The sequence below is a fragment of the Staurois parvus genome, unplaced genomic scaffold, assembly GCF_062004578.1.
Source record: "Staurois parvus isolate SC_StPar_1 unplaced genomic scaffold, SC_StPar_1.0 ptg000746l, whole genome shotgun sequence".
Lineage (NCBI taxonomy): Eukaryota > Metazoa > Chordata > Amphibia > Anura > Ranidae > Staurois > Staurois parvus.
The window spans coordinates 2498529-2522498 of NW_028318542.1; the positions used below are offsets into that span (position 1 = coordinate 2498529).

General features: G+C 41.8%; 1 protein-coding gene across 2 annotated transcripts in view; it reads right to left on the reverse strand.

Moving 5' to 3' along the window:
- The window catches only part of LOC149445113 (cytochrome P450 2H2-like), a 43902-nt gene extending 23821 nt beyond the window's left edge, over window positions 1–20081 (reverse strand). The window contains exons 1-3 of one of the 2 annotated variants that reach the window (XM_089654162.1): window positions 19868–20081; window positions 14124–14286; window positions 7401–7550 (exon numbers count right to left, since the gene is read on the reverse strand). In XM_089654162.1, the coding sequence (XP_089510288.1) occupies window positions 7401–7550; window positions 14124–14286; window positions 19868–20047 (493 nt within the window). In that variant the 5' untranslated portion in view covers window positions 20048–20081. The remainder of the gene's footprint in view (window positions 1–7400; window positions 7551–14123; window positions 14287–19867) is intronic. The other variant, XM_089654161.1, reaches the window with a different exon arrangement.
- Window positions 20082–23970: the final 3889 nt, after the last annotated feature.

The window sequence follows — 23970 nt, forward strand, 5'->3', positions numbered from 1 at the left end:
GCCAAAACGACCTTGGTTCTTGAAGCTCCTGAACCTATCCTCCAGATCCCCCTGGAGACTGCTGATCAGGAAAGACTTGCTAGTTCAGGGTCCATTTCTAAATCCAGAAGTGGAGCAATTCAACCTAACAGCATGGCTTGAGGAAGAACTCCTAAGGAAAAAGAGATAAGCGTATTGCGACCTTATTCTCCTGTTCCTGGTGTTCAGAGATGGGTTTCCAGGTACAAGAGTCATTTCTGCCCTGGAATTTTGTTCTCCATGAAGGAATGGAGAAGGGGCGAGCGGGAAGTACATTAAAGCCCAAGTAGTAGCTTTATCGGCATTCCTGGGGAGAAGGTTATCCCAGGAGGCACTAAATATTAGATTTTTTTCTTTTAAAGCTTTGACCAGGTCCAGGCCAGTTTCAATTAAAGTTTTTTCCAAATGGGATTTGTCTTTAGTTTTACGGGACCTCACAAAGAAACAGTTTGAGCCCCTAGTGGAAGCTCTGGATCGAAATTTAGTTATAAAAACCTTTTTTCCTAATTGCCATTTCGTCAGCTCGAAGGACAAGTGAGATCCAGGTGCTGTCAATTTTAGAAACGTTTTTAGTTATTTTTCTGGACCAGGTAGTCCCTAGAATAGATCCCTGTTTTCTTCCAAAGATCTCCTCATCCTTTCATCATTTTCAGGAAATAGTGTTGCCTACCTTCTGTATAGCTCCAGCTGATGCGGGGGGAAAAGGCATTTTGCATGCTGGGTATGAGAAGATGTCTGAGATTTTTGGAGGTGTCAAAGGAGTTTAAAAAAAATCAAACTCCTTGTTAATACTCTTTATGGGTAATCGTAAAGGGGAAGCAGCTGGTCCAGCTTTTCCACATTTATACACCATTATGGAGTAGACTTGTTGGCTGCGGCTGACCAGACTTTCAGCAGTTAAGTCTGCAAGCAGTGGTGCCACCCTAGGGGTAAGTTACTCGGTTATCTTCTCCAAGTGCTGTCCTTAAAGGTGAGGAGAGAAAATCTTAGTTAGACTTACCAATGACGGTATTTCTAGGAGCCTTTCAGGACAGCAGCATCTAACCCTCCCTCTTTATCTTTGTGACTTTTATGTCTGTGGTTGGCATCGGGTTTGTTTCTGTTTCTGTTATCCAGCATGTAAGAGATTACTCGGCTATTACTAAGGGCATAGTGAAAGAGGTGGATCTTTTAATTGTGATGTGTCCCGTGATTATGGGTGGAGCTGCGCTCTCTTCAAGTGCTGTCCTGAAAGGCTCCTAGAAATACCTTCACCAGTAGGTTTACCTAAGGTTTTTTTTTTTCTAGCATCCAGCTCCCCTATGCTCCAATATACCATTAATGTACCTCAGTTGCAAAATAATACAAGCTCTCTTTGATTTTGAGAACAAAGCCTTACCTTAGCCCTTGGTAAATTTCTTAGAAGGCTTGTTCGTGTCCTGACGTGCAGAGTTAGGACAGAGAATCCAGTATGACCCCGGAAGCAGATTACTAGCTGATCTCATTAGCACACATATTCTGCACTAACCTCATTAGCACACACCCTTCACCCATAATTTTTTTTTCACAGCATGTCCAGCATCTCTCCTTACATGCATTTGCCTGGCTACCCCAGCGCCTCTACAGATGGACCCAGGCCGCGTGCTAAACTCCCTGAGGCTGCATGCAACCCTCAGGACACACTGATGTAGTGCAAATGCCTGCCTGATTGGATAGATGGCATGTCCTACTATTATATAGTTTTAGTAAATCTAAAGGCTATCATACAGAGATTGTACAATCAGATTGTATTGTGTACAGCCACATTTATACACCTAAAATTTCCTAGTTGTGCTTTCAGTGTCATTAATTGTTAAGGGTACACCAAACACAGAAGCAAGCACACATTTTGGCACATGAAAAAATGACAGCAAATGCAGCATAATGTGCAGTAAAACATGTGCAGCTCGCACCACGTAAAAATGTCCCATGAGTTACTTTGCCACATGTAGTAAAGCCAATTAAAATCAACGGGCTGCCCTAGGTTTGTCAGAAAAAACGAGTCAAAAAACATGAGCTTTCACTATACTACGTGTGAATGGGGCCTGTGTGTGTTTCCAAACTCATGGCAAACTGCACAGAAAATGCATGCTTTGACATGCGTTTCAGAAACATGCTGCAAATCATGTTAAAGGCACCCCAAGTGTGGCAAACACACCAAACACTGCAGTAATGTACTACACTCCACTCCAAAAAATTCTGGAGCTTTCCTTGGGCAATTGCAATATGTATGGCAGCCTTTTCAACTGAATGGAATGCCCTATGCGTGACTAGTGAAAATGCTCCAAAACGCCCAAAACAAACAGATTCCGGAGAGTGAGTTTTCTCTACATGGAGATGTGAACAGTGCCTGACCGAGTATCTCCATCCACTCTCTCCTATGTACTTGTATACACTATGAAATCTGATTGTACAATTTTCTTTAGATGTACCAGAACTATGAAATAAGAGGATACTCCTGAACAATCTATTCAATTTGTATCAAATCAGACAGGCCCTTGTACTACATAGCTAATGGGAGATCTAAAGGAGATTAGATTGTATAGAAAGTTGGTGGAAGGTGGTATTGTAATGAGGGAGGTGTGGTCCAGAGTGGTGAACACATCTTATTACACCCTTTTCTGTGATGCAACAAGGAAGTGAAGGCTACTGGGAGATGGTCTAAAGGAAGTGAATGCTGAGAGATAATCTACAGGAAATGATGGAATCTGAAAATCAGTTCAAAATCTCACAGAAACAAAAAAATGAAACGTCCTCTGGATGAGGTAAGTGAGAGAAAAGCACATTGGCATGGCTGGGACAGAAATGGCATTGGAAAAGGCTTCTATTTATTATGAAAAGTGAAATTCCACCCAAAAAGGTGAACTTATCCCTTAAGTGGTTGTACCGGGATGGTGCCTGCAGCTCCCAGTAAATTTTCAGCTGGCGAAGCTGTTTTATGTAAAAGTGATTTGGGTGGCTGTATAGCCATTTGATCACGTCTACAGGCGGCAGAAGGGGGTGCCCACCTCCTGCTGCTGCCTTTTCTAGGCTCTCCTGTTCCACTGTTGAACCCCACACCACCGACCAGTGGCATACTATGTACTGCATAGAGAGAGAGAGGCATTAATGTTGTTTTTCTACAACTAGATCTCCTGTGTAACTCCAAACTGGTAACATGTAAAGGCTGTTAAAACGTCACCTATGGAAATGTTTAGGTTCCACGGGAGCACAAAATTTTACAGCATGACATGTTAGGTATATATTTACTCAGCATAACAAAATCTTTTTTATTTGATCAAAAATCGGGTATTGTATTGTTTTTATCTTCAAATATTTTAGCCGGCAACTTGATTGCTTCTAAATCTGGTTTCTTTATTGGTAACAAAATAGTGCTACTAATTTTGAGTTGCCGGCTAATATTTTGGAAGATATCCTGGTATAAGTGGACGTTTTAGCCTGAGCATCAGCCTTGAGCTGTGATTGATCAATTGAGTGGTTGAGCGTGGGTGAGTTTGATATAATAATTATATTGTTTTTGTGTTCACTAGAATTCATTAAAAAAAATTTTTTTTTAAATTGCGTTTGAAAAACCTCTGTGCAAATACCGTGTGACATAAAAAATTGCAACACCAACAATTTTATTCACTAGGGCCTCTGCTTAAAAATATATATACTGTATTGTTTGGGGTTCTAAGTAAATTTCTATCAAAACAATTGCTGATTTTTACATGTATGTGAGAAGTGTCAGAATTGGTGCAGTAGGGAAGTAGTTAAACATACTTCAATGTTGTTGTAGTACATTATATACATCACAAAGGCAGGCAGGTTCAGGGCAGCCCCCAGACATATTTAATTTTACATTTTTCATGTTTTACTTTAAGAGTCACTAAAATCACTGCTCCCAGCCATGTAATTCTGAGCACAATCATTGAAAGAATCCAATGAAATAAAGGGGCAGACAGGGACAGTAAAGCTAGAGAGGAAAAGGATAGGCTGCCCTCCAGCCAATAAATGAGGTTGGTTTTGTTTAGCTTGATTCAGCTTCACAGTGTGCGGTGAAATCAAAGTAAGCAAGTTCAGCATAGGAGAGGAGCTGGTACAACAGAGCAAGATTAAAGATAAGACTGATGTTCAACTTTAAAGTTGTATAGCATAGAACACGGGTGTCAAACTGGCATCCCTCCAGCTGTTGCCAAACTACAAGTTTGACACCCCTGGCATAGAAGAATGGTTTAGTAATATACATTGTTGACTATTATGGCTACCATGATGTTGGCCTGTTTTCCAGAAATGGCTGACATACCAATTGCCTTTGTGAAATTCTATTCCAAGATGGTAACTGTGAGTTAGTGGGTAAGAGTGCTTATTCCAAAAGGTCTTTTAAGACTACACAGCCTGGTCACTTCCCCACCATCTCATACATTAGGAACACTCTAGTCATTTCTCTGCTTTTTTGTACATCAGGGGATGCACTGCACTTCTCACAAAGACGCGTAACTGAGGTTCATTATTATGATTTGTTCCTACTGAGTACTGATGACATTTCAGTGGCAGCTGTCAATCCCTAGAAACCAAAAATTACAAGGCTGCCAATATTACACTCCCCATCAATACTCAGACTTTGTTTTACAACACATCATATGTAGAGATGAGCGAATTATTCAAAAATTAGATTCGGCTGATTCGCCGAATTTGCGGGAGAAATTCGATTCGATGCAAATTTATTCGCTGCGAATTTAACTAATTAAAAGGGTTTCTAGGCTTCAGAGAGCCTTTATATTAGTGCAGAACACTGTACCTTTAATTTAAATGCCCTTGGAGTCTGCTGGGGAAGAGAAATAATACTGTCAGTCAGTATGACATGCAGATGAGTGCCGTCGATCTTAGAATCACCGCACACTTCACTCATTTGGGCAGTCACGGGGCACGACGAAGAAGAAGAAGAATGAAAAGAAGAAGAAGAAAAATGAAAAGAAGACGAAGAAGAATGAAAAGAAGAATGAAAAGAAGAATGAAAAGAAGAAGAAGAATGAAAAGAAGAAGAATGAGAAGAATGAAAAGAAGAAGAAGAAGAATGAAAAGAAGAATGAGAAGAATGAAAAGAAGAAGAAGAATGAAAAGAAGAATGAAAAGAAGAATGAGAAGAATGAAAAGAAGAATGAAAAGAAGAAGAAGAAGAATGAAAAGAAGAATGAAAAGAAGAAGAAGAAGAATGAAAAGAAGAAGAAGAAGAATGAAAAGAAGAATGAAAAGAAGAAGAAGAATGAAAAGAAGAATGAAAAGAAGAAGAAGAATGAAAAGAAGAATGAAAAGAATGAAAAGAAGAAGAAGAATGAAAAGAAGAATGAGAAGAAGAATGAGAAGAATGAAAAGAAGAATGAGAAGAATGAAAAGAAGAAGAAGAATGAAAAGAAGAATGAAAAGTTAAAAGTTAAAGAATGGAGAGTTAAACCCCCTAACACCTGCTGTGCCCATTATGAGGGGTTCCCACCATCCCTGTGCTGAGGTTCCAGGTCTGCACACCTGCTGCGCCCATTATGAGAAGTTCCCACCATCCCTGTGCTGAGTTCCTGGGTCTGTACACCTGCTCTGCCCATTAGGAGGAGTTCCCACCACCCCTGTGCTAAATTCCTGGGTCTGTACACCTGCTGTTCCCATTATGAGGGGTTTCTACCATCCCTGTGCTGAGGTCCCAGGTCTGCACACCTGCTGCGCGCATTACTAGGGGTTCCCACCATCCCTGTGCTGAGGTTCTGGGTATGCACACCTGCTGTGCCCATTATGAGGGGTTCCTACCATCCATGTGCTGAGATTCCGGGTCTGCCCACCTGCTTTACCCATTATTAGGGGTTCCCACTGTCCCTGTGTTGAATTCCTGGGTCTGTATGTACACCTGCTGTGTCCATTGAGAGGGATTCCCACCATTCCTGCACTGAGTACCTGAGTCTGTACACCTGCCAAAAGAAAGTTTCAGGATTTTGAAGGAGCAAAATACAGTAATACTGGAACAAAAATGAGCTGCGTGGTGGAGTTGCCAGAAGAGGAAGAAGAAAAGAAGAAGAAGAAGAATGAAAAGAAGAAGAAGAAGAATGAAAAGAAGAAGAAGAAGAATGAAAAGAAGAAGAATGAAAAGAAGAATGAGAAGAATGAAAAGAAGAAGAAGAAGAATGAAAAGAAGAATGAGAAGAATGAAAAGAAGAATGAAAAGAATGAGAAGAATGAAAAGAAGAAGAAGAAGAATGAAAAGAAGAATGAGAAGAATGAAAAGAAGAAGAAGAATGAAAAGAAGAATGAGAAGAAGAATGAAAAGAAGAATGAGAAGAAGAATGAGAAGAATGAAAAGAAGAATGAGAAGAATGAAAAGAAGAAGAATGAAAAGAAGAAGAAGAATGAAAAGAAGAAGAAGAAGAATGAAAACAAGAAGAAGAATGAAAAGAAGAATGAAAAGAAGAATGAGAAGAATGAAAAGAAGAAGAATGAAAAGAAGAATGAAAAGAAGAAGAATGAAAAGAAGAATGAAAAGAAGAAGAAGAAGAATGAAAAGAAGAATGAAAAGAAGAAGAAGAATGAAAAGAAGAAGACGAATGAAAAGAAGAAGAAGAAGAATGAAAAGAAGAATGAGAAGAATGAAAAGAAGAAGAAGAAGAATGAAAAGAAGAATGAAAAGAAGAAGAAGAAGAATGAAAAGAAGAAGAAGAAGAATGAAAAGAAGAATGAGAAGAATGAAAAGAAGAATGAAAAGAAGAAGAAGAAGAATGAAAAGAAGAATGAGAAGAAGAATGAAAAGAAGAATGAAAAGAAGAATGAGAAGAATGAAAAGAAGAATGAAAAGAAGAAGTATTCCAGTACAGCAAAAAGTGTATCTGCAGAGAGCTCCGCTATTTCTGACAGTTCTCTGACAGTTCCTTCACATTTACAGCGGTTGAAACATTGTATCTGTTTCCGAATAAAAACATCTGTATCCTAAATGGAAACAAATAGATACAATGTTTCAATCGCTGTACATGTGAAGGAACTGTCAGAGAACTGTCAGAAATAGCGGAGCTCTCTGCAGGGACACTTTTTGCCGGCTGATCGGGAAAAATCCGATTCGTGCATCCGAAGTTGGCTAATATTCGGATTCGGCACGAATCGAATTTTTCCTGAAATTCGAAACGAATTCCACTTCGCCTGGTTCGATTCGCTCATCTCTAATCATATGCTAGGAGCTATAATCCAGGTAATCATCAACATACCAGATCATACTGTCACAAGAGCCTAGCTGTAGGGATCTTTGGAAATTGTGTTAGAAAATGAATAGTTTAGATCAATAGGTTGGGTAATTTCATATAAAAGTGTGTTTAGAGTCACAATTTTACTATTTAAGCATTATCTCCACCTGCCTTTGATCTTCATAAATCTGTCCCTAAGACACTGAGCTTCCTCCTGGATTCTTTCCTCCACACTCCTCTTCCCCATCCCAAAATTTCTTAGTGTTGTCAGGGAAAAGCGACGCATCATCTTCCATCTCTCTCCATTGCTCATGATGACCCCTAAAAAAATTTGAAAGGTTTTACATATTTATCTTAATAACCCCTTAAAATTCAAACATTTTAAGAAATGATCTATTGATTCCCTCTGTAATCCCACCAGGGGCACTATAAGCATGAAGCTTGTGTGTCCTCACAGTCTTTGCATTGGTTTCTTCCTAGAATATGTAAATATATTGATAATTTAAAGGTTTAGTTCATCTTTTCAGAAAAAGAGTAAAGGTGAACTACCATCATACACCCATCCCACCCCCTAGTGCCCACTCTACTTACCTCTGTGGGTGCGCTGTCAGTACACACACTCTTCTCCCCTTTTCATCTGCAGGGCTTTTGGGACAGATTTGAAATGATTCTCTGTGCTGGCGCTGACCAATCAGAATCACTATGATCTGTCACAGAAACCCTGCAGAAGGAAAGCAGGCATTTCAAATCCTAGGACTGCCACAATGGCTTTGTGAGCACTGACAGCTCATCGCCCATAAAGGTAAGTACAGAGAAAATGGGGGGGGGGGGTAGGGTATTAGTTCAACTTTTAATGTTTTCCTGAAAAGGTAAACTTGCACTGTAAGTGCAAACATACAAGTGAAGGTGATATGTACTGTATTCTTGGTCCGTACCTACACACACAGCTAGAGAATTCACCTCTTGTATTTCGAGATACTTTGTGAAAATGTCACATGACTGAGATCCAGAATGCAATACTTTGGGTTTATTGGCTCCCTCATGAACTGCTCTGTGTGTATGAGTATAATATAATGTAACAGACATTAGACTGAGTTTTTTGGAAACAGAGTCTTATATAAATGGCTCTGTGTAGCCATAATGAGGTTTGCTGAACCCCAAACTGAATGAACAGAATGGGAAAATTATACTAAACACAGTTCCACCCTTATTTCTCCATAATTTGCAAATCAGCAATGAAAATGGTTTGATCTAAATATCATGTCTGTGCAAGGCATTCATGGGATTTAATCCTGTTGACAAAAGAAAACAATCTACAGAAAATAGCCCCACGTTAGACAGAAGGCAGGAAAATTAGCTGTCAGGCAGAGGGTCACAAAATTTCTAGCAGTATCATAAGCAGTACTTAGCGATAAAAACAATCAGATTTCAATCTAATATCCGTGCTAGACATTCATTGGGATTTAAAACATTTTACAAAAGAAAACTTTCCAGTTAACAGCACAATTGATAGAAAACAGTCATAGGTTATATGGAAAGGAGAAAAAGCAAGATGGCAGACAGGAGATCGTAAAACTTTTAGTAGTGTCATAAACAGTACTTTGCAGAATAAGAAAAACCTCTTAATTCAGGCTTGTCGTAAATTACCTGTTTTAGATCCTGTCTAGTAATAAAATACACATCTGCAAGTCTGGGTTTTTGCCTGAGATCAAACTACCAGAGCTAAACAATAAATAGTTTCCATAATTCCTACTATGATGAAAATAAGAAATTAACAGTCAGTTAGACACCAAGCATGCCTTCAGTAAATTAACAGGAGTAGAAGACTACAAAATACCATAGATTAGTATCTGTATTTTTCGCTCCACAAGACGTACTTTTTTCCCCCCCAAAAAGGGGGGAAAATGTCAGTGCGTCTTATGGAGCGAATATGAAGCGGCCGGTCCGGTATTTCCGCCGCCGCCACCATGTCAGAATACCAGGCCGGCCGCTCAGCTGTTCTCTCCTGCAGGACCTTACCTGTTCCTCGGTCCAGCGTTGTAAAGTCTTCTCATGCCGGCTTCTTCCCACACCGGCTTCTGTGACAGCCGGGTGCCCACTGCGCATGCGCGAGAAGCACTGCACTTTGTGAATGGTCCGGCGACTTCTGGGACACATGACAGGTCCCAGAAGGCGCCGGACCATTCACAAAGCACAGCGCTTCTCGACACTAAAGAAAGGACAACTCAAATTCAGGTACCCGCTCCCCCTCCCTCCCCAAAGGTCCGCAGTCTCTTGGTCATCCCCTGTACTGTCTGCAGTCTCTGGTCATCCCCTGTACTGTCTGCAGTCTCTGGTCATCCCCTGTACTGTCCGCAGTCTCTGGTCATCCCCTGTACTGTCTGCAGTCTCTGGTCATCCCCTGTACTGTCTGCAGTCTCTGGTCATCCCCTGTACTGTCTGCAGTCTCTGGTCATCCCCTGTACTGTCTGCAGTCTCTGGTCATCCCCTGTACTGTCCGCAGTCTCTGGTCATTCCCTGTACTGTCTGCAGTCTCTGGTATTTTCCCTGTATTACGTTCACAGACTCTGGTCATCTGTACTATGTCCACACAGTCTGTGGTCATCTCTAGTAGTGTGTCTGTAGTCAACTCTTGTACTGTGTCCGCAGTCTCTGGTCATCTCCTGTACTATATCCGCAGTCTCTGGTCATCTCCTGTACTACGTCTGCAGTCCCTGGTCATCCCCTGTACTATGTTCACAGACTCTGGTCATCTCCTGTACTATGTCCACAGTCTCTGGTCATCTCCTGTACTGTGTCTGCAGTCCATTGGTTCAGAATATTTTTTTTCTTGTTTTTCACCTCTAAAACCTAGGTGCGTCTTCTGGTCAGGTGCATTTTATGGAGCGCGAAATATGGTAAATGCATATTTGGTCTCTATCAAATTGTAATTTCATTCTTTGCAATAATATATTGGTTGTCTGTTGGAAATGTAGATACATTCAGAAAAACTGGCATTAAGGGTGTGTCAGCTGAAAATCACAAAACACTTCACCACCCCTTTTGCACCTTTCATGCCCTTTGATTGGTTATGTTAATTCTGTAAACCTCATGAACCAGAATAGGTGGCTGCTTTAGCAGCTCACAGCTTTCACTTAACAACCAGAACTATAAAGAAAAGCTATGGGTCATTCGTGAGAGCCAATGAATCTAATACAGTAAATCATATTGGACATACCCTGCAGTGCAACTGAACTTTGTAAAGTGCTTTTCACATTTATTCCATTTTATTTTATTGTTGCTAATTTTCTGTTTTGTAATATATTTTTTACAAATATTTTCTTGCACCATTTTTTATGTATTTCATTAAAACGATACTTAAAAATCATTAAGGCCAATCTCTAATGCTCTAACCCAAATGTAAAGAACATATAGGGGTTGATTTAGTAAAGGCAAATAATTTGTGCGGTGCAAGTGCACTTCAAGTTTACTGCAAGTGCAGTTGCTCTAGATCTGAAGGGAAGCTCTGAAATGAAGGGAAGCTCTCCTGATTTCTATCATCCAATCACGTGCAAGCAAAAATACTGTTTTTTCTTTTCCTTGCATGTGATTGGGTATTCTTTGGAAAGTGAAGCTTTACGTAATTTAAAGTGTTACTAAACCCACAACAATAAAATCAGTCTGTATATGCAGTAAAGCATGCTTGATATACTCACTGTGGAACCTAAGGGGTTCATTCTCTGCATTGTGTAAAAACGCTGTTTGATCCTAACTTTTCTGATTCTCCCCTTCTTCCAGTGTCCTCCTCTTATCTCCTGATAAGACATATCTTGTGGAGTCACTCTGCACATGCTCAGTTTGGTGTGTACTGCTAAGGAGATTTTTTTTTTTTTTACTTGAGAGAGTGCGTGTGGCCATCACAGGGCAAATCAACACTGTCCAGACAAAGGTCAGGGATCCTCCTAAAGCAGAAAGAAAACTCCTCGTACAAGCTTTAACCAGTGCTCTGCTGGACACTGATAGAAGTCACAAGACTGCTCTAACTGCTGACAAGAAAAGCTATTTAGAAGTTTATATTTACTAAAATAATTGCATTTCCATGTTCTGTGGGAGACCAGATATAGTGCATGCAGGGTCTTGGGTTTAAGAACACTTTATTAAGTTCTGGAGTATCTGCACTTGCAGTGCACAGTATATTTGCCTTTAGTAAAAAGACTGCTGTAAATATGTATTGTTGCGTACTACAGCTAACAGAATATTCTTTAATTCTAAAGTTGCCATAAAAAAACACATTTCATGAATTCAGACAGCATACATTAATAGTTTGTTTATTGGGCACAAGCGTATACAGTATGTGTATCAAACATTTGATGAGTTATAGGTTTTCTGACTTTAATTTCAACATTCCCAATAAAATTATTTAAAAGCCTTAATGTCAACATGGAAGGACTTGTTGTGGATTGTCCATTTATGGGTACATCTTGGGGGCAAAAAATCCTCTCCTAATAAAGGTCTTTTCAATTTTTATAAAATCTCTAATGCCTTGCATGTGGTACACCTTTGTGGATCATATGTGGGGACCAATTTTGGGTCCTAGGCTGCTAAACCGATAATGATGAGGATGTTGTTTATCAGATGGGCAATTAGTGGTTGTTGGGGAGGTGCACCTAAAACAAACTTTTACATGATCAAGTGATGTATTATTAATCTTTATTAGCTAGGAAAATAACATACAGCCAATACCAAACCTAATAATCTGGTTTGGGATGAACTGGATTCACATTGACTTCAGCTCTTCTCAAGCCAGTTCATTACAGTGTGTTGAGCCTGGATCTAATCATGAGATTCTGTCTAAGCCCCAAAGAAGTGGGAGGTCACAACTCAACAAAGGCATTGTCTATATACTAAGTTCCTAGTAAAGAGTCTTAGTAAGTCACTTTATTTTCCAACTGTTATAGACATTCACTACAAGACCACTAATAATTTGTCTCGCTTGCTACTCATAATTAGTGAATTGTGTGTGCATTGCTTCAATCCATTAGGTTCCTGCACAACCAAGGACAGGGAGATGACTTTCTGTCTGTCATTGTATGGGAGACATTTGTTTCATAAATGGCCAACGTAAGGGTCCTTTCACACGGGCATTCTATATGTCCATTTTTCACCTGTCCGTTTACAGATGAAAAATGGACACCCATGTATTTCTAGCAAATGTCAACGGGTGATCATCCATTTATATTCGTTATTAAAGTCTACATCCGTTAACATCCATTTTAAATGGAAGAAAACCCTATTTTTCTTTTGTAAAAAAACCCTGAATGGACAACAAACTAGGGATGCACCAAAACTTTGGTAACTGAAACATTTCAGCTGAAATGAAAAAAAGCACTAATACAGGTGCCGAAAAAATCCCACCCCTCGCCGCTGCCTGCCCACTGTCTCTGCTGCCCGCCCGCCGTCTCCACTGCCCATCACTGCTGCCGCTCGGTAGTTCTCAGCCATCCCAGCACTGGGCATAGAGATGACTGAAGGAAAGATGGCCTCCACTCATCTCTATGCCCTTGGAGGACTGGAGTGTTGTCACTTCTGGTTGCAGGCATTTTTTTTTCAAAGCACTAGATCAATGCTTTTTTTTGACCCAATGTTTTACATTGCAGAGGAGAGATGTCGGGTCTTATTGACCGCATATCTCTCCATCAAGAGGACCTGTCACTAATGATTTCTATCACAAGGGATGCATGCCTTTCTTGTGATAAGAATAAAAGTGATTACATTTTTTTTAAAGGAACAGTGCAAAAAAAAAAAACATTAAATACATTAAAAAAAAGTTTAAAGTGCCCCCCATCCCCCTGTGATCGCACGTAGTGGTGAACACATTTGTAGGCCATGCCCACATATGTAAATGGTGTTCAAACCACACACTTGAGGTATCGCCACGAATGTCAGAGCAAAAGCATTAATTCTCGCACTAGACCTCCTATGTAGCTCTACACTATTAATCTGTAGAAAATTTTAAAGCATCACCTATGGAGATTTTTAAGTACCGCAGTTTCATGACATTTCACGAGCGTGTGCAATTTTAGAGTGTCACATGTTGTATCTACTTACTCGCCATAATATCCTCTTTCATATTTTACAAAAAAATTGTTTTATTTTGTTTTTTTAATCAAAGTGTATTTTTTCTAAAAAATATATATTCATTTTTAAAAACTGTGCATTTCGGTCTCGGTTTTCTGCCAAGTGCATTTTGAAATTTCGGTTTCAGCACCAGAATTTTTATTTTGGTGCACCACTACGAAAAACTGACGTAAGCAGATGAAAACAGATGAAAAATGGATGTAAATGGATGTGAAATTAATGAAAACGGATATAAAACAGGTGTAAGCAAATATGAACAGATAAAAGATTTATGAAAAAAAACTGATGTAAACAGATGAAAAACGGATGTAAACTAATGAAAAAAATTATGTAAACTGAGGAAAACTGATCCGTTTTTTCTTTGAAAAAACGTGACAGGACTGATGGAAAAAAAAGGGAACACTGGTGTAAAAGGACCCCAAGTCTTTTTTGGCCACCAGCATTAGTGTTTTGCTACACAAGATCAAAAGGTTCTAACAGGTGATGGTTTCAAACTGAGTTCAGCATGCCAATCTGCTGACCAGTCAGGATAAGAAAGAGCAAAAACTGGAAGTTTGGTTTCCTCATGTGTGCGTCCATGTTTAATAGAGTGAACATTTAATAAGTTTAATCTGACCTTTATGTTGCAATGTTTACAGTTTTAGAAGTCTTTACATTAATTCTAAATGATTGCAGCTGGTACACACCAGGTACACACATATCAACAAGGCATGTAAACAAGTTAATGAAAGCATATGGCACCAATTTAGGATAATTATTTTGTTTTTAGGATCTTACCAAAATCTTTAAAGAGTAATTCTATTAGATCCATATCCCCTCTGTCACTGAAAACATCACTGTGATCAACCAGGGCCTCCTTCACAGCATCGTAGCCAATCAGCATGACCGCTCGATTGGTGGCCAGGTAGACTGTATACACAGGTCCATACGTTTCACTGAGCTGTTGATGGAAATTTGTATTTTCAGAGTTGTATAGGTTTAAGAAAAGCTGGGACTGTGTGGATATAGCCTAATGTGTTTCTATATAACAACTGTCTTGATGTCTTAGACTGGCCATGTGCATGGAGATATTTCACCAACAGCAAGACATTGCAACACACCTTCCTTAACTCATTCACATCATTGAAGTCCCAAAACCCATCTCAGTCCTTTTCAACCATGCAGCCTATTTTGTTATTTGGTATCAACTGTGTGTGCTTCATTCCCTTTACTGTTTGAAAAGGCAGAGCTGAGCGTACAAGTTTATGAAGGTCTGTGCATCCTATTGAACATTTTCTAGCCTGAGGGTTGTCATGACTGTCCCTGCACATCTGGCCACCCCCTAAAATCTATAGCCAGATTTCAACAGTATAATGACAATGGAAGAAGAGAACATAATCTGTTTCCAATTTTACTCCTAGATTATGCAATAAAATATTCCCATAAGATAATATATGTATTTAAAATATTTTTATACATATTATTATCCCATAAAACCTGTGATGTATTATGCATACCTGGGAATATTTTACCCAAAGACTCCAGCTAATCAGAGTGATTATTAGAGTTCTGGCTAAGCTGCTCTAATGTTTGGCCCTGCATTCAGCTGATTGGGAGTAGTGACAACAGGGTCTTGCTCTCACTCTGGACAGACAGCAACATGGGTGGACTGACCATTTGGAAACTTGGGCACTGCCCGAGGGCCTTGGGTCAGTAGGGGGCCCCATGAGATGCCCCTGGTACCTTTTTCATAGGCTTTTTTGAATTTGGGCAAGGACACAGAGGCCCCATGATCACCTATTGCCCCATGAGTTGTCAGTCCGCCCCTGGACAGCAATATACTGTAGCACAGAGCTTCTTCTGCATCCCTACTGCAGGGAGACTAGTCAGAGGACATACAGGCAGGGTGTTGCCTCCACTGCCCTGTGCCATGATCAAGGAGAACAGACTGAAGCAGATACTGCAGGCAATGAAGGTAAAAAAAAATGACGTGGGGAAAAAGAATGCCATTAGGACTCGTTCACAGCAGTGAGACGCACCGATGGTACGGCAACTGGTGTATGCTGGGAAATGTACCAATCTCAGCTTATTATACTGTCTGCCTTTTTTTTCAAGAGTATGATTTCAATACAGTCCATCTCATAGCAGTGGCATTGAGATGCGGTGGCTCACATTTATCCACAAGTCACTGCAGTGCCATTTCAGCTCCCAGAAGAACACACCAGTGAAGCTCTCCTCTTTTGCCCTTTGATAGACAATTGCTTTAAAGTCTATGTATTGTTTGTTAAAGTTATGATATATCTAAATTCCACTGTTATGTATTTGATGTGGATTTGGAGGTGTGCTGTCTTCAAAGAAATATGTTTATTGATTTATTGATTGTGACCAGATTTAGTGGATGGAAGAAACTGCCTTCCTGAGTAACCAGGACAACCCGGAGTGAGCGGATACCCCATCAAAGGGATCACTGGGTGTGGTGAGAGGTCCTTGCAGCCTCTACTTGTTACCACCATTAGAGAATGAACCATTAGGAACAATCTATCAGCTACTTCACAACTTTACTACTGCTGGCCTTGTTGGAAGCCTTAACGCACATCAATGGGCCCCAATGATTACTTTAGCTGAAGAGTCAGGATTAACCTCCCTGGCGGTATGATCATGTCAGGAATTTTGTGCTGAAAGCGGTACCATTTTTTTGCATGGAAATATGTAGTTTTTAATTGTAGGCTGTAATTTTTAGGAATAACTCACTGAAATCTATCCGAAAAAGAGTCTATTAAACATTCCGGATATGATAAAACTTGAAACACAAAATCATAAATTATAATTTAATAAATAATCATAAAAAATAATAATATAATAATAATAAATTTAATTCAATAATATAATCAAACCAAAAACACTGAAATTTGAAATACAGAGGCAAATTCGCACATCGCTGAGCAAAGTCGCAAAATCGTTTTCAGTGTCTGATGAGGAATTTCCCCACAAATCATTATCACTCAATTCTGCAAGTGGTTCTGATTTACTATCGCTGTTCTAAAACTGCTTTTGACGTAAAGGGATGCTTTTTGGACACCATGGACTTTTCTAAGTTTCCAGGCAGAAAGAACAGTCAAAATGCAGGCAGGGTACAGGACAAAGCAGTGGGGACAAAATGTATGTGAAATGCAGTGAAAAAGCAATGACAGCAAAAATGTCATTTTTTAAAAATTTCAAATTTCCCGCCGGTTCCGCCGCCCGAACGTTCCGACGTCACGGGGACCGGAACACGGAAGCCAGATGCCGGCATCCGCCGAAGGAGATTGACGTGGACGCTGCAGGGGACCATCGTGGGAGCGAAGGACAAGGTAAGTGCTGCAGGGACCCCCAGAGAACGCTGCATGGTAAGCCCGAGTGTAGCTCGGGGTTACCGTTCTTGGTATAGAAATTCTACCCCGAGCTACACTCGGGAAAACCGCTAAGGAGGTTAAAGACTGTCCCTAACAGTTACTGCCCTGAGGCCTTGTGTTTTTTTTTAGTTAAAGAGGTACCTCATAGGAGACACTGTATTACAAAGTGCACTCTAACCTATTGTAGTGTTACCATCATTGATACTGCATTTAATGTTTACTAATATTATTTATTGCTGATTTACTCATTTACCCTTCTGATTCTTGTTAAGAGTAAAAAATCTGATTTTTTTTGCCAATTTAACATACCGGTAGTTATTACTCTGTCTAGCAGACTGTGTTATAATCAGCTGGGATTTCATCTACGTTCAATTTTTTTTTATTCCAATCCATATCAACAGATTGAGCCCTTGTTCACACTGATGCAGTGCAGAATTTTCAGCATTTTCTGTGCAATGCATCAGAATTGCACCCCGTTCATATGAACTGCTGCGGGTGTGTATGTTAAGTTAACAACACCCCAAAAGCGGTCCGCAAAACGTGGTGCAATGTGCAGAATCAGATCACATAGGTGTGAATACCTATGCAATCCGATTCTAGTGTGGACCCAAGAAAGGGTCTTGCACATTTTTGGTGCGGCTGCGGTGCGATTAGAGCCATACGAAATGTATGGCTCCAATCGCACTGCACACAAACCGTATCTGATTTGCACAGGAATGCGGTGTGGTGAGAATCACATGCGATATACCGCACCGCATGTATGTGAACCCAGGCTAAGAGCATTTACCACTAAACAGGTGTGTGTCTATTTACAGGTTGTTACCCACAGCCAGGTTAAAGGTGTTTTACTCTCGTGTAATTATTCATGCTTGCAGTGAATTTTAGTCAACAGAGGTTGTTCGAGGCACTAAACATAGAACCCAAAGTTAAAAAGGGGCTCCTTCGGGGGTAGCACTGCAATAGTATCCAACTAAGGTAGTCAACAATAGACTACTGAACAACCCCAATAGAAAAATTTCCCAAGAGCAAGGCTTGTCTATCAAAGCCTCCCTAATTTTCGTGTTAGATACAGTATATATATCCTATATAACAGACTAATTCCTGAACTGCCGAGCAGGCATTTTCATACATCATGAATTTATTTCCAGATGACCCTATTTAAACCAAAACCCAGGAAAGTATATTATTAGAGTAAAAAGAGACCAGATTGTTATGGTTCCTCCCTTTCTCTTTTCTCTCCATATCTTCTTGTTTACCGCTTAATAATATAAGTGTGGCATCTTCATTGGATATTCAGGGGTTGCACAGGTGGGGGATTGAATGGGAACCTACAGAAGCAACCTATCACCCAGTTAGTCATTATTCAAGACTTCCCAGGTCTTCTTAAGCTATGGAGTTTTCACCTACAGTTGTGGCCAAAATTATTCAACCCCCAATGCTGTAAAGGGGTTTAGGGACTATAGTGTACATTTGGAATTGTATTCAGAATCAAATCCTACAAGGACGTTGTAACTACCCAAATGCAACTAAAATGACATCAATTGTTTATGTAATACAGTAGTAAATGGTTCTTATGTGGTTTCTTCATTGCCACAATTATTCAACCCCTTAAAGACTACCACTCTGAAGAACAGAGGTTCATACAGGTGCTTTCCATCAGGTATTGAAAACACCTGTGGATGTCACCGAGCAGCAATCAAGCATAATAAGCACCAATTAGGCAGCTTTAAAATGACTGTGATACTCAGCTCCTTCTAGACATTTACTGGTGTGGTTACAAACATGGTGAAGGCAAGAGAATGGTCCAGGAAGACAAGAGAAGAGGTGATTTCTCTTCACAGGAAGGGCAATGGCTATAAGAAGATTGCAAAGATGTTAAACATACCAAGAGACACCTTAGGAAGCATCATTCGCAAATTCAAGGCAAAGGGCACTGTTGAAACGCTACCTGGTCGTGGCAGAAAGAAGATGCTGACTTCGACTGCTGTGCGCTACCTGAAGCGTAGAGTGGAGAGAAGTCCCCGTGTGACTGCTGAGGAACTGAGAAAAGATTTGTCAGATGTGGGTACAGAAGTTTCAGCCCAGACAATAAGACGCACACTGCGTAATGAAGGCCTCCGTGCCAGAACTCCCAGGCGTACCCCCTTGCTGTCTCCAAAGAATAAGAAGAGTCGACTGCAGTATGCCAAAAGCCATGTGGACAAACCACAAAAGTTGTGGGATAGTGTTCTGTGGACTGATGAAACAAAATTAGAACTGTTTGGGCCCATGGATCAACGCTATGTTTGGAGGAGGAAGAACAAGGCCTATGATGAAAAGAACACCTTGCCTACTGTGAAGCATGGTGGAGGGTCAATCATGCTTTGGGGCTGTTTTGCTTCTGCAGGTACAGGGAAGCTTCAGCGTGTGCAAGGTACCATGAATTCTCTTCAGTACCAGGAGATATTGGATGGAAACGTGATGCAGTCCGTCACACACCTGAGGCTTGGGAGACGTTGGACCTTTCAACAGGACAATGATCCCAAGCATACCTCCAAGTCCACTAGAGCATGGTTGCAGAGGAAAGGCTGGAACATTTTGGAGTGGCCATCGCAGTCACCAGACTTAAATCCGATTGAGAACCTCTGGTGGGACTTAAAGAAAGCAGTTGCAGTGCGCAAGCCTAAGAATGTGACTGAACTGGAGGCCTTTGCCCATGAAGAATGGGCGAAGATACCCGTAGATCGCTGCAAGACACTTGTGTCAAGCTATGCTTCACGTTTAAAAGCTGTTATAACTGTAAAAGGATGCTGTACTAAGTACTAAGATTGAATGTCACTTGGGGGTTGAATAAAACTGATAATGCTGTGAGCACAGAAAAGACATTTGTGGTTATTTCATTATAACTGTTATGTTATATTTGTCTGACCTACAAGTGCCTCTTTAATGTAAATGTAAGCAAGATGACTGAATGATCAAAAGCAATGTCAAACTGGCCAAAACACTCAATTTCAGTGGGGGTTGAATAATTTTGGCCACAACTGTACATTCTGAAATTAACACGACTCATAGACTGGAAAAGGTAGCACTTTTTTGACACTCCTGAGAGATTTCTTCCTAGAATACAAGAAGAGAGCATTGTTTTTGAATATCCAGCATAATTATTCTTACCTTCACCAGAGACTGTGGCATTTCAGTGGTACTAATCTGCAGAATATTCCCCAGAAGTGGCAGAGGGGTGGGCCCTGGTGGCAAATCCTTCTTCTTTACATTCATCCACCATTTAATGAGGTAAATCAGAAGAGTCACACCAGAAGCGAGGAGAAGTGTCGTGGCTATATTCACCGCCATCCTGACAATATTCTTTCTGTACTTTCTACAAACCTTGAACTTCTGTATTTATTTGTGAGAACGAGCTTGGCAGCATTCCATCTGTCACGTGAGGACAGATAGGGTGTGTTGAAGTTTGGTCCATTTACAGGCATATTGCATAACATATTGTAAAGCTATGCTAATCATTAATAACCATGTAGGTTTTTAATCACTACCTGCCTGTAGGAATTCATATGTATATTGTTATGTAGTTGCAGGCTTCATCACAGTAACAAAATGTTTAACCCGCAGTTTCCTTCGATGAAGAAGTGATTCAAGCAGCTATAGAGCCACTTGATCACATTTACAGGTGGCAGAGGGGGGTCCTCCAAATCCTTGCACTTGTGAATGAGTCCTCAGTTGCATTCAGCAGCAGCAACCTTAGGGCTCATTCACACATAACAGGGGGTGTTTTTACTGCCTCCAATCCTTACCCCCTTTAGCCAAATGTTTACACACAGAAATTAAACCCCCTGTTGCTTTTGGTGGATACTACCGCCTGCCAATCATGACCTATGTAAATAGGGCCACTTTGCAAGCTCCCCGCAACTACATGCTTCTGCGAGGTCCAAGGGGTTAAAGGAGGTGGTGAGAAAGCAACACAATGCTGCCCGCTTTAACCCCTTGTTTGCTGTACTGCACAAGGTTTCAGGGCACTTGCAGAGTGGCCTCATTTACTTGAATGGGTCATGCTTGGAAGGTGCTACACCCACCAACCATGAGAGGGCATATAACTCCTGCTGCGGCTGTGACACATGTACACCCCTGACCACTGCACCTAAAGGGGTGCGGTTGGGGCAGGGTGCTAAAACACATCTTACTATAGGGTTTTACCACCCCATCAAACTGCAAATAGACCCTTAATGTTCTGAGCCCCCTATAAGGCTATGTTCACATTGATGTGCTGAGGTTTACCAGCAAAGTGGGTGCAGTGCAGTGCATCTGTGACTTTTCTGGGTTTGTTGTGCTTCAATATAGACTTCTATTATATCCTGCAGGTGTGCTGCACTTTCGGAAAGTGCACCAAAACTCCTGCATTCAGGAGTTTTGGTGCGATTTCAAAAAGTGCATCAAAGTAGCAGGATATACAGTAATAGAAGTCTACGGCTAAGTGCAGCAAACCTACAGGAAAGCTGAAGGCACACTGCACTGTATCCGGTGTGGATAAATTGCAGCACAACAATGTGAAAGCACTATAGAAAAATACTATTATGACCAGTGTATTGCTTCACACTGACCTGAAGATCTTTCCTGCTGCTGGCATCACCCTGGAATCCGCTAGTCGGGATAAGTGGTGTAGTGAAGTTGGTATCACTCAGCATGGGACAGGAGCCAACACTATAGAGGAGGCATCGGCTTATGCGGTACTTGCTCCCTACTACATCTCCAACTTTGCAAGTAGTTCCGCTGTATTGCATTCGCTTTGATGCTCTGGGATGGCAGGTCAGCAAACCCAGACCATGATCTTCCAGTCACCTGGCCGAGATCTACTAGTAGATTTACTGGTTGCTGACCCCCACTGTAAAGACTTTAAAATGGTAACCTATGGATAATTTAATGTACTGTAGTTTGTCACCATTAGCAATGTGCAATTTTAAAGTGTTACATGTTTATTTAACATTATATGCATGGTATTTTTATACTTTATATTTTTGTATATTTAGTTGTGCAAAGAGATCACTATTTTGTTTCTTTTTTGTTTGCATGTTCTCATATCTATGAGAGTGGAGGTACAGCGGAAGGAGTTGAAGATGGAAGTTGAATGGCTGGAACAACTCCCTGGATATGATGACATGTGCGCTTAAAGCGGAGCTTCAGTCCCCTGTGAAAAAAATAAAAATCAGCAGCTACAAAAACTGTAACTGTTGACGTTTGAAAAACAGCCACTTACCTGTCCCTTGATCCAGCATTGTGCTCACCCAAGCCGTCTTCTGTCCCCAGCACCGGCATCTTAAGTGTGGGCACTAGGCAGTGACAGCTTGCAGCTTCACCGTCTGGGGCCCACTGTGCATGTACAAGCAGCGCTGCACATTGTGAATGGTCCTACAATCTTCTGGGACCTGCTACAAGACTGAAGTGGGAGTGGGGGGCTGTTGAGCACTGCAGTAGTTCATTGTCCCTTCCTGTCAGTGTGTATCTGCCTGCCCGTAAGAGGTATGAGCAGACAGATACACTGACAAGTCTGCATAGGTCCTGCATGACACCCACTGTATGTTGACCATGGGTGCAAAGCTTTACAAGCTCCAAGTAAAAAAAATAATAAATTCATATTTCTTTATCTGCAAAAAGATCTGCATGTATTATTTTTGTTTTTAAAGATGAACTTATCCTTTAATCCCACATTATTTTCATTGCACCAAGACTTTTCCTGTGTTTTAACAGTACTTTATTTCATATTTTGAAGTGTTTTACACTGAATTATTCACATGCCATTTCTGGGCCCATCAAAGCTTATAATAATGTTTCCTGAGAGGAATCTCACACATTCTTGGGATGAACAGATAGATTCTAGTCAAATGATATTCATGGTTTGAATTAAACTCAGGACCCCGGCAGGTGCTATCACTCAGGGACTTTTTGTTTATAGAACATGTAACACCCTGCTATTATTCAAACTGCAGGATGTCAAAAGAGACACAAGGTAACCTTTTTTCTTTCCTCTTCTTTTTCCGGTAATATGTTGCATTACTGCTGCTATTATTTGGTTTGGCTTTTTGCCGTCCCTCCTTGATGTCATTGGACGTTTCGTTATTTGGCTAATACAAGTCAGCTGGATGTATCTGTTTATGTGTTATTGTTCTGCTCTGCCCCTGCGTGGGCGTATCTTGAGCTTGTTGTATTCCTAAAACTAAACTTTCTTAATAAAAATATTTAAACAGAAAAGAGACACAAGGTGGCAGTGTTCTGAAACTCAGTGGCACACCCTCTGGTGAAAAGCTTTATGGATTTTATAGGCTGAACCACAGGACTTAGTTGGAAGGAAGCAAATTTTGTCCTTTTATTCGGACATCCGGCGGACCGGACGTGTGGCGGCGAGCTCCTGCACCCCTGGCCCCAATCCGCTGCCATCTGGGTGGCAGCGGACCCTAGCGGGGCCCTCACGACTCTCTGGTCCCTGCTCGTCGGCCAGGGAAGGCCACCGGATCTTTTCCCGGAGCTCCGGGACTTGCGGCCTACCCCGCACCCGAAGCCGCGGCCAAACCGGATCGCCGGGCATCAGCCCAGGCCTCCGCCGCTCCGTCCCCCGATCCCTGCCGACCTGCCAGCCTCCGCAGGGCCCACCTCACCAGCCCTGGGCCCATCCCTGACCACCAGGAACCAGCTCAGGCCCACTGCTCCGCCACCCAGCCCACTGGCCTGCCTGTCTCCCTTGAGCCCTCCCCAACGGCTCTGGGCCCACCTCAGGCCACCCTGTGCCCAGCTACTGGCACCCAGCTACCATCTCTGGACACCCAGCACCCAGCTACCGGGCACCCACCTACCTGCACCCGGCACCTAGGGGCTGCTTCAGACCACCCAGCACCCTGCAGCAGCCGGCACCCAGCCTCGGACCAGGGACCTCTCCAGGCCACCAAGCAAATTGAGACGTCGCCGCATCTCCGCCACCTGCACCGAGAGGGTCACCCAGCACCCAGCTACCGGCACCCAGCTACCACCTCAGGACACCCAGCTACCGGCACCCAGCTACCTGCACCCAGCACCCTGCCCCAGCCTAGGGGCTGCTTCAGACCACCCAGCACCCTGCATCAGCCGGCACCCAGCCACGGACCAGGGACCTCTCCAGGCCACCCAGCGAATCAAGACGTCGCCGCACCTCCGCCACCCGCACCGAGAGGGTAAGCCTCCACTACCAGTTGCCTCCCTGCTCCCCTCTGGGTACCACGCGCCCGGGCACCTACCAC